The sequence below is a fragment of the Conger conger genome, chromosome 17, assembly GCF_963514075.1.
Source record: "Conger conger chromosome 17, fConCon1.1, whole genome shotgun sequence".
In the NCBI taxonomy this organism is placed as follows: domain Eukaryota; kingdom Metazoa; phylum Chordata; class Actinopteri; order Anguilliformes; family Congridae; genus Conger; species Conger conger.
Window position 1 is genome coordinate 5,190,939 of NC_083776.1, and position 12,015 is coordinate 5,202,953.

Consider the following 12,015-nt stretch of genomic DNA (forward strand, 5'->3'; position numbering starts at 1 on the left):
GAGCGCGCTCCCTGACGCTGCCCGTCTGTCTGTCCCAGACAAAGAATCATTTTGCCCTTTAACTAGACAGGGTTCCTCTATAGAATCACAAGGGTTCCTACTGAAACCACTTTTCTGTGAGTGACTGAAAGGCCATCTCTCAAACGCAACTCACTTCGGAAGAGCCGTGAAATCGAGGTGCCATATGAAATTGCTGCGTCGATACAGATTAGAAGCGTGACGACGTGATCTAAGTGAATTGCGGAATTGCCCTGGGAACTTCTTGCTTAGCTGTAGTTTGAGTACAGTGCGACGGGTCTCCAATCACTTGTGCTGAGGAAGTTTACTCTCAGAATTCTCTTTGGAGATCCGAGTGATAATGTTCGACATGGTCCATGACATGAAAGCGAAAAATAAGGCGCACTCTGACAGGCATGGAGGCACTGTTTAGTTTTTCATAGATTTTCTGGGGTTTCGCAGTCAGAAACTATGGAGGCTATTTCCCTATCTCTCGACAGGAACTCGACTGAACTTGATGTGGACATACGCGCGTGATTATATTTGAATGACAAGCCCTAACAAGTACTAACCTTCACGTGGTTAACGTGTAAACAGAGTCTCGTCTCGATCAGGTCACTCACCGAAGCAGGAATTGATGAAGCCGTACCACATGCATCCGCGTGCCCCGGCCAGCCACTGTCCGCGGACGCTGGACGCGAAGCTGAGGGTCGTGCCGAACAGGCACACCAGCATGTCGCTGACGCTGATGTTGAGGAGAAGCATGTTCACTGGGGTCCGCAACGTCTTGAACTTGCAGAACAGGATCAGGACGATGAGGTTGTTCAGGAACCCAAAAACCATGATACATCCCAGAAACACGGACAGCACGTTGTACCCGGTCCTTGAGAACGTCCCGTTCCTCTCCTGACCCTGCGAAGCGAAGGGGTCCCCCCCGGTAGCGTTGGCGCTGTAGTTGGGATTTGTCTCATCAGAAAACATCGTTCGCTGTATTCCCAAATCCTTGAAGCTCTTTACTTCATCGGCACTTGTTCAGTCAGGGGAAAACACGGAACGCGGCACCAAGCCGAACCTTCGTCCAGAACAATACCCGAACGGCAGCCTACGCGGTAAAAGTCACGCAAAGAAGACATAATTCCTTGAAAACACATCGCGTCTTTCTTCTGCAAACCGTTTTACGCATGACCAGATACACAACTTATATCAGCACTAGTTCGTTATCGGATGAAAGAATCCGAACAAAACATTGGACAATAAATATTTTTTTGTTCTCAGTCTTGAGTTTTTGTCATTATTTTGGAAAATAAGAAACGCGACTCCTACTATCGCCAGCGTCGAATGCCTCCCTAACGACCGAGCCCTGTTGCGCGAGTGGGCTACACTTACAAACATGTGGTTCTACTCCGTGTATCGCTGTTCTGCTGTATGATATCCACAGGAGTGCATGTTATTGCCGTTTTTTTTGTTGTTGTTTTTTTTCAGTAGCCTACGAGTACTTTGCGTTTCAACTTCTCTGTATTCCAAATTTCATGTTAGCCTACCCACGTGAAATGCGTAACTTTTGAACCGACAAAAAATATATTGGCACGCGCGTGTGTAACGTCCATATGTGTGACATAATAATAATAATAATAATAATAATAATAATAATAATAATAATAATAATAATAATAATTCTAGGCTACTGAAATTCTAAATAGAGAATCCAAGTCTGCCAATAAAAATAAGCAGCTAATACTTGCGTAAATGTAAGTATCAGATGGTTTCGCGAGTCGCCCTCTCAGGCACATCTGAAGGAAATCCGTTGGCAATTTTAGTCTCTCAATAATGGGAGCGACTCGCTCTCCCTGCTCTCACCTGCGCTGTGCTTTCAGCCTGAGTGAAGCGATAGTAAGCGATGCCGTATTTAAGGCGACTGGGACGTAATACGCTGGCGTCACAAAAAACACAAGAGAAAGGTTGCACGCCGTTTGCGTTTGGAGACTTCCCGCGAACCCCAACATTGAATTTAACTGCACTGCATTACTTATCTTAGTATACCGTAGCCTTCAGAAATTGCATTAAGCGAAGGGACGTGTAAAATAAAGCAACGGCTGACTAAGGTCCGTCGGGAATTTTCACAAAAGCGATCCCCGTGTCACGGCTTTTTTATTGTAGTAATCTAATTCACCTGTCGGTGTCCTACACGTTTTAATTGTGCTGTAGCCTGGGTGGCCGGAATGATTTCAGGTTCACCGCTTCGCTCTTGCGTTTGGGATTTCAATTCGTGTAGGCATATATTATTGTATTGTACCCACAGTATGCAACATACGTGTAGGATAAAACGGAAAAGTATTCTATTGATCGCAACCTGTGTGTTGATGCGAATAAGGCATTTTTTCTAGTTTATTTCTTTCTACAATGTGGTTAGCCCAATCACTAGGAAACCAGAGCCCTTAATTTTGTTCTACCTGCTATGGTGTTTTTAATGGATTTTTTCTTTGTGTGCAGCGGTAATTATGAATAATAATGTGTGTGTGTGTGTGTGTGTGTGTGTGTGTGTGTGTGTGTGTGTGTGTGTGTGTGTAGTTGCAATGCACGTTGGATGAGAAAGCGAAGCGTATCCGAGCCAATCCGAGTCATAATCAATTTCAATCAATTTAAGCGCAGCCTCTCAGGATCTTAGATCTTAAGTCTCTTTTTCGTCAGTGAGAACGCGGGAGCCTGTTGCGCGCGGAAATGCCGTTACATTCCGTTAGCCACATGGGAGCGGGAGCACGAGGGTCGGAATGCAGCAGAAGAGCACGCGATTGGATGGAGGTGGGACGGCTTGCCTGGGGGCATGCGCTGTGCTTAAACAATTAGGGTAAGGCTATCTTGACAGGTCAGGGAGCACTGCCGCTCAAAGTTGGTGTGTGTCTGATTTGAAAAGCTGACGCTGACCCCGCTGCCTGCGGGAAACGGCAGTGAAATCCCAGCCAGGTCCTTAATTGAATTGAACGGAGGAAGTGTTGGGAAAAACCACATTAGCATCGGACGTGGAGGCACGAGGTTCCTCGGGGATTCCCCAAGTGTTACTTTGAAGGATAGTAGACAGCAGTGGTCAATAGATGCTCACCCTCAAATGTCCATTTAATGTCCCAGCTTTTTAGGAATAGGATGGTCCGTTTAGTCAGTCATGCAAGCGGTAATCTGATAAAAAAAAAAAGGAAGCATCGTTATGGTAGAGGAGAGATGTGGGGTGTAATCTATGGGGCTGCTTACTATAGACACTTGTAAATCGCTTTGGATTAAAAGCGTCTGCCAAATGACTAAAATGTAAAATGTAGACACATTTGCCTATGTTGGGTAGGCTGTAGCCTAGTGGCTAGGGTACGTGACTGGGACCCGGAAGGTTGTGGCGTCTTCTGAGCTGTGATCCGTTTTCAATGTGATCCTGTGTTCTACTTAATAAAAAAAAGAAGAGCAAAAATACGTCTGATGGATTATAGTGGCTGCGTTCCTGGCACACAAAATGTCAGTGCACGTTTATAATGGAGTTTATAATGGAGCAAGCCGAACGGCGATAAACAGGAGCAGGTGATGCGGTGCTGCGAGGGACTTGATAAGATAGAGCAGGCCATGTTTGCAGCCGTAGCGCAGTGATTATGTGCGCTGAGCGGAGAGAAAACGCACACACACTTCACAGAAGATGCTCCAAAAAACACAGCGGGAGTTCAGTTCATGAACTGCCTCATTTTGAGTTTAATTTGGTTGCAAGCCTCATCATCATCATCATTATCATCATCACATGTTTACTTGATTACAAATGTAGCTTTTCTGATCTGGGTTTAGCTTAAAATCTAAAAAACCTAACACAGATGTATGAGAGGATTTGTTTAGAGAGAATCCATGACTTTTACATTATATGTCATTTGGCTGATGCTTTTATCCAACGTGACTTACAGTTGATTAAGCAGGAGACAATCCTCCCCTGGAGCAATGCAGGGGTTAAGGGCCTTGCTCAAGGGCCCAACAGCTATGCGGATCTTATTGTGGCTACACCGGGCATTGAATCACCGACCTTGCGGGTCCCAGTGATGTACCTTAACCACGACGCTACAGACAGCCCCTGACTTCTCACCAGTGTCCTGTTTATTATGACGATGGACATGGTTTCCAGCTTTGATACCGCACTGCTATTTCAGGCCAGAAAGACTGTGTGGTGCAGATTTCTATTTACAATGTGGTCAGTTAGCAGATGCTTTTTGCCAAAGGAACATTTAAAGAGGTGTGTTTCACAGCCCAGTCAGTCCAGTTACTGAGAGCTTTGTTCACCCAATTAACAGTCTTTCGACTGAATTGGGTGTTTCCTGTCTTTCGGGGGGGCGGCACGGATGGTGCAGTGGGTAGCACTGCCGCCTCACAGCAAGGAGGTCCTGGGTTCGAATCCCGGTCGGCCGGGGCCTCTCTGTGTGGAGTTTGCATGTTCTCCCCGTGTTTGCGTGGGTTTCCTCCCACAGTCCAAAGACATGCAGGTTAGGCTGATTGGAGAGTCTAAATTGCCCGTAGGTGAGAGTGTGTGAGTGAATGGTGTGTGTGCCCTGCGATGGACTGGCGACCTGTCCAGGGTGTATTCCTGCCTTTCGCCCAATGTATGTTGGGATAGGCTCCAGCCCCCCTGCGACCCTGTTCAGGATAAGCGGGTTCAGATAATGGATGGATGGATGGATATTTACACTTCCCATCTCTGATCTTCAGATGTAATGAGGAGACATCATGGCTCTTCTGATATTTCTTGATATTTATGTATTTCTTCTGATGTGCGTGCATAAAAAAAAATACTTATATAGGAAGCATTAATATGATTTTTAAATGCATGTTGTCACTTTTTTGATTGTAGAAATACACTTTAATGAGGGGGTAATGCGAGTCATAAATTATGAATATATATATATGTATATATGTATATATAAACGATTGAATATTCTTTAATAAAATATAAGGATGTTTGGCTATATCTATCATAAAACATGTTTGAGTTTTTCAGTAATTCAGTGTGCTTTCCTTGCTTTTCCCGTTAATATCTCCTGTACAGCAGTCTGCAGTACATCTAATTGTTTATAGAATATTGCTTTTTAATAACACACACACACACACACACACACACAAACACACACACACACACACACACACAGATTACATGCTGTTTAATAACACACACAGATTACGCGCTTCTGCCCGTGGCTGTCGTTAGCACATGCGTAGTGAGAATTCGATTATTTCCAACAATTAATCTTGGGGTGGTTTTTCATAAGATTAAATGAGCTTGTAATAGACACAAGCATTACACAATCAAGACTTTATTAAAATTATATTTTTATATCAGGATGAGGGGGGAGGGGCAGAGATTATGATGTCTCTAAGGGCAAAAACATTCACCTTTACCTGTGGCTCTGAGCTTTAGGGAGGAAAATTGGAACCATAAGCATAGAACACACACTCACACATTCCCCACATACACTCTCACACACACAGACACTCTCTCCCCCTCTCTCTCTCTCCCTCTCCCCCTCTCTCTCTCCCTCTCCCCCTCTCTCTTTCTCTCTCGCTCTCTCTCTCTCACACACACACACTCTCTCTCCCCCTCTCTCCCACTCTCTCTCTCTCTCTCTCTCACACACACACACACACACACACACACACACACACACAGTTTGAGGAGTAGACCGTAAAGGGTGTGCTGGGTTTATGGGGTCTCTTTTATGTAAAACATCTTGTAGAAGTAAAATTAGGAAATGTCAATATCACTCCAGTAAAATGACCTGTTGTGGAATGTTCCTCAGATTGTGCAATTCCCCAATTAACCTCACCGCCCCCTTCGGGTAATAGGAAAGACAAATCACCTCCAGCCCTTCGCGCTGCGTCCGCTCCGTGCTCTTTGCGATGAAAATGAGACCGCGCGGAAACGGGCCTGCGTGGCGACACAGAGCCGCCTCTCCCGAAGGTCTCTCTCCGCCGCGCGCGTTTAAAGGTCATTTAAAGGTCAGGCCTTGCAGGAGGCCGTGCTCAGCGCTGTCGCGGGGTGGCCGAAGAGCGGGCGGCGGGAGAGCGGGCGGCGGGAGAGCGGGCGCCGGGAGAGCGGGCGGCGGGAGAGCGGGCGGCGGGAGAGCGGGCGGCCGGAGAGCGGGCGGCGGGAGAGCGGGCGGCGGGAGAACGGGGGGCGGGAGTCGTCCCCGGCTCTCGGGTTCTCACGCAGACAGCCACGCCCGACACCATCGCTGCACGCCTGAGTCTGCTCTGTGTCGCTTCATCCTCCGCTTTCACGGGATGGCAGGCTTGACATTGCCACGTGGCTTTTTATCATATTCATATTTATATTCTGCTCAGTTCACCTCAGGGTTTATTTGTGTAGTTTGAGCACTCCAACCTGACCCCCCGCTGCAGCCCTGCCCCTCCCCTGGTCCTGCCACGCTTCAACACATCCTGGAGCTACAGACTCACCCCCTCCCCTCTGAACTGCACACTCTACACCCAACACAGACTCACCCCCTCCTCTCCGAACTGCACACTCTACACCCAACACAGACTCACCCCCTCCCCTCTGAACTGCACACACTACATCCTGAAGCTACAGACTCAACCCCTCCCCTCTGAACTGCACACTCTACATCCTGAAGCTACATACTAAACCCCTCCCCTCTGAACTGCACACTCTACACCCAACACAGACTCACCCCCTCCCCTCTGAACTGCACACTCTACACCCAACACAGACTCACCCCCTCCCCTCTGAACTGCACACTCTACATCCCTCCATGCAGACTTCCTACATTACCTGCCAGTTCAACACCTGGACTGTTACCGTATTAACCTATAGGCCAGAGGAGAATGGGCGTCCCCCTATAGTTGGGTTCCTCCCGAGATTTCTTCCCATTGGGGAATTCTTTCTCACCTCTGTTTGAGGGCTCTTCTCCCCATAAGGGAGTCGTTTACCCCACATGCTATTTGTCAGTTCCAGACATGGCAGGTTGGAGGGGTGGATCCACACGTCGATCATTTATACGTCACGCTTTAAGAAAAAATATTTCACTCACAAGAAAGGAAAGTTTAACTTCTGTCAGCCGTACTGTTAATGATACTTTATCTCCTCAGCTAAAGGCTAGGTGCAGCGCTGGCCTGCCCCCACGGCTTTGGGGCAGATAGCGTTTCAGTAATGGGTCCTATTAAGGTTTGTCTTTTCAGTCTTGTTTTAATGAATGCTTCAGTTTCCCAGGAAGCCTGCAAGGGTCGCTCTGTCTCTAAAACTCTTTCATCTGCTTTGATGTCTCTGTCGGCACAGACATGCCCAAGTCCTGCGCATGCTTTTCCAGAAGCACGCTGTCTGCAGTTACACCCCTACACGTTCAATGCCTACATTCAGGACCCCTGCTTTAATTTCTGTTACCTTTTGTGTTACTTGTCATTCTTATATTGTAGTTTTAAAAATGGTATTTCAGATTAAATTTTATTGAAAGAAGTTTACCTGCCCTTCAACATGTAATGTCAGTTTTATTTGGTAATCATGTGTGGAAGAATGCACTCATTTAGGAAACCTACCGCTAGAACTACAAAAGGAGCTGCAGTCTGGTGTATTTTCAGTAAACAGACATAAATAGGACGCCTGTTCGTGAATTTGCTGTTCCCAGAATTATTTAATTTCATCCCAGCGATTTATTTGGCATATTCCAGTATAAGCAGTCCTTTCTCATTTCACACGCAAGGAGTTACGTGATTTTCACAATCAAGCAAAACAAACAAACAAACAAACAAAAAACAAAAAGAAAGCACACTGAATCTGAAACAGATTGTGGTCAGATGGGACTTGAACCTACGCCATACTGTTAACACCATATGAGGGACCGTGTCACCGGCACTCTGAACCTACGCCCTTTGCCGTGTCAGAATGAGGGGGCGCTGGCCAGCAGAGTGCACTCTGGGTAAAGTGAAGGCCTGCGGGATACGCATTAGACCTGTGCTTTGTCACGGCAGGTGATTTTATTGACACGTGACATATGGGTTGTCAGGCTTGAGAGATTTCCCATATTGCGGAAAATTACATTTCCCTTGCTATGTGGATTATAAAGGAGTTGAAGGTGCTATAAAAACTCAAAGTATCAACACACATGGTGCCCAAATAAATCCACACAATCTGTATAATAGTCACATTGAAGCTCATCTCACATTTTCAAAACCTTAGACACAACACTCAAACGGTAAACACTGCCTCAAAACATGCATTGTGCATTCATATCTTTGAAGAAATCTTGCACTTCCACACTCATTGGTTCGAGTAACTCATTTATCGTGATATACTATAGGAATTTGTTTAGATCGCCCACACAAAAGATACCTATAGCTTTACTGTTTAGTTGTTTTTACAATACATAAATATTGCAGTTAGAATACTTGATACATGTTTCAAAATGTTTTCGTTTTTTTTTGTAGTTCTAAATAAAGGGAATAGTGGAAACAGTAGAAGAGAGGGGAATCATTGAACAAAATCAGAATACTGCAAAAATATATCATTACAACATACTGTGGGGTTTTTTCAGTTTTTGTTTACAATTGCAAACAAAAAAATGTGAGTAATGTTTGACACCTTCAACCATGTGCCTTCAAAGTGTCAGCGCTGGGACATGCTCACTGCAGCAAGTTCTGCTGGGTTCTGCTGGGTTCTGCTGGGTCCTGGTAGGTTCTGCTGGGTTCTGCCAGATTCTGCTGGGTTCTGATAGGCTCTAGTGTGTTTCATGATTTGGGGCAGCTGTGTGCAAAGCAGGCCAAGCAGTATCTTTCTTGCAGGGAGCGCTATAACCTCACTCACTTACTGCACTGCTGCTAAATGCATCCTCACACACACGCACGCACACACACACACGCACACACACACACGAACACAAACACACGCACACACGCACACACACACACACACACGCACACACACACACACACAAACACAAACGCACACACACACACACACACACAAACAAACACACACACACACACAAACAAACAAACAAGCACACACACAGTCATAACTGCCGTAATGAATTGGTTTCTTCACTAATGCAATTTGTACAGAGACAGGCAGCGCCCCCCCCTAACCCCCCCTAACCCCCCCCCCTTAACCCTGCCTGTAAATCATTCAGGTCTAATCAGTTGCCTCAGATCACCATTGACTGTAGCTGCACGCTGCCAGCAGTGCTATTGCAGGAACACATCACAGGAGACACGACAGGATGTCACCGCCATGTCCTCTCCCCGCTGGGGAGGCATACTGCGGCAGCTTCAGCCATTAAAAGTCCCGATGCTTCAGCCAGGCCCCCTGTGGAGCACAGCCGGCGAACTGCACTATATTTATACTATAACTATACTCTAACTATAATTACTGTCATTATTCTGCAATTATCACTGCATATATTCTGCAATTATTCCCCCTTGGTTGGGCTTTCTACTTTACTACTCTAGTTTATTTCCTCGACTGTAACCTGCTCGACCCACGCGCTTTGCTGTGATAGATCCTGTATTTAATTTCTGCTACATTTAAAACTCCAACACACCTTTAGTGCACGAGACACGTGAAAACAGACACCGTTACAATCCTGTCTAGATCTCCCTTGGGTGCTTGGAGTTTAAAAGTGTTTTTATATAAGGATAAATTATTATTATTTACAAATGATCTCAGTGCAGCACTTTGTTTCAGCATGTGTGTATGATTATTTATGTTACAGGATGTTACAGGATGTTACTGGATGTAACTGGATGTTACTGGATGTTACACGATGTTACAGGATGTTACTGGATGTTACAGGATGTTACATCTGTTCTGTCTGTACTTTACTCCAGGCCTGGCTCTTCCTTGTTGGGAGATTTTTTTTTTTTCCCCCGTGTCAGAGTTTTTTTTCTCGACCATTCGATGCTTTTCTCCGCACTGGTGAATTTTTATTTTACTTCATGTGCTATGTGTGGGTTCAGGCCTGGTCTTTGCCCCTGTCTGCCCCTCTGTTCCTCTGTAAAGCATCTTTCTGACTATTTTCTGTAAAAAGAACATAGTATATAAATAAAAGCAACTGGTCACACTATAAGGTTCATGAATTGGTATTAACTAATGTAGATGTTAACATGAATTAATGATGGACAGATACATGAATTAAGCATGGAATTAACTTTTCATTAGTTAATGCATTTGTTGACAGCTAACCAATGTATTTGTTACATGATATTTATACGTATAAGCAAACCATAAGATGTAATTATAATTAGTTGATCATTAACAAATACATGAACTTGCTTTTCATTCCAATAGGAATTGGCAATAACTAATGTTGTTGTTAATATGATTAATGATGTAGAAATACATTAACAGAGCTGTACAGATTAACTTCTCCTACACATTACTGCACATCAGTTCATGCCAATTCATGGAACTGTATTGTAAAATAAATTGTAAATTGTATTGTTATCGATGCACTGAACTGAATTGACTTGACTAAGTAGAGATGAGCACTGCTGTGTTCAGTCTAAGTGCAGATGAGCACTGCTGTGTTCAGTCTAAGTGCAGATGAGCACTACTCTGTGTTCAGTCTAAGTGCAGATGAGCACTACTCTGTGTTCAGTCTAAGTGCTGATGAGCACTGCCCTGTGTTCAGTCTAAGTGCTGATGAGCACTGCTGTGTTCAGTCTAAGTGCAGATGAACACTACTCTGTGTTCAGTCTAAGTGCAGATGAGCACTACTCTCTGTTCAGTCTAAGTGCAGATGAACACCGCTCTGAGAAGTGCATTATTTCCACTAGCCGCGTGTAGTTGAAGACCTCCAGAGAGCTTAAGTGTTGTTTCTGTGTTTTTTGCGTGTGAGCATTAGGTAATAAGGAAACCTTGTTCGTCTATCAGCTGTTGTAGATTTGTTTGTCAAATTGCCGTGTTAGTTAGACCAGGTGTGTCACATTTTGTTATTAGTCAGCGAATCAAGTGCGTTTTCCACCAGCCGCCAGTAGTTTCGCTCGGTTCTGTTCTTCTGATTAGGTGATCAGAATCAGTTAGATACTTTGGACGCTGCAATTGTTCGGATAATTATTAGATCGCTAGTTTGCAGAGGTAATTAACAGTTTATATAGGTGTGCTCAGAGCGTTGCTCCCTCCCATTTGGAATGGTATGGTGTGTCAGCACCCCGTTACAGTCTGCTCTCTCCCCATTACAGTCTGCTCTCTCCCCATTACAGTCTGCCCTCTCCCCATTACAGTCTGCTCTCTCCCCATTACAGTCTGCTCTCTCCCCATTACAGTCTGCTCTCTCCCCATTACAGTCTGCTCTCTCCCCATTACAGTCTGCCCTCTCCCCATTACAGTCTGCTCTCTCCCCATTACAGTCTGCCCTCTCCCCATTACAGTCTGCTCTCTCCCCATTACAGTCTGCCCTCTCCCCATTACAGTCTGCTCTCTTCCCATTACAGTCTGCTCTCTCCCCATTACAGTCTGCTCTCTCCCCATTACAGTCTGCCCTCTCCCCATTACAGTCTGCTCTCTCCCCTACAGAATGAGCTTCCAGCGACGTGGCCCTCCATGGCAATGGAACCCCACCAACCTCTGCTACCCCTCACTGACCCCCTGTGACAACTTCACAGTTGCAGGGGGGCTATGGAACTGCCAATCTGCCACACGGAAGGCTGACTTCATTACTGGTTATGCCTCCCTCCTGTCCCTACAGTTCCTTGCCCTCACCGAGACCTGGATTACACCAGAGAACACCGCCACCCCCGCTGCCCTCTCATCCTCCTCCTCCTTCTCACACCCTCCGGCCCTCTGGCTGTGGAGGTGGCACTGGCTTGCTGATCTCCCCTTCCTGGAAATTCTCTGCGTTTTCGCTCACTGACCTATCCCTATCCACCTTTGAATGCCACGCTGTCTCAATTACTCACCCTGTTAAACTTTATATTGTCATTGTTTATCGTCCTCCAGGCGCCCTGGGAAGTTTCCTTGATGAGCTTGACACTCTACTCAGCTCATTCCCCGAGGATGGCACC

The 12,015-nt window shown here is 45.8% G+C and overlaps 1 protein-coding gene across 1 annotated transcript in view; it reads right to left on the bottom strand.

Moving 5' to 3' along the window:
* LOC133116337 (opsin-3-like) overlaps positions 1–1,586 on the bottom strand; it is a 26,806-nt gene extending 25,220 nt beyond the window's left edge. Inside the window, exon 1 of the mRNA XM_061225781.1 lies at positions 621–1,586. Coding sequence (XP_061081765.1) covers positions 621–978 — 358 coding nt within the window. The 5' untranslated portion in view covers positions 979–1,586. The remainder of the gene's footprint in view (positions 1–620) is intronic.
* Between the last annotated feature and the right edge of the window lie 10,429 nt (positions 1,587–12,015).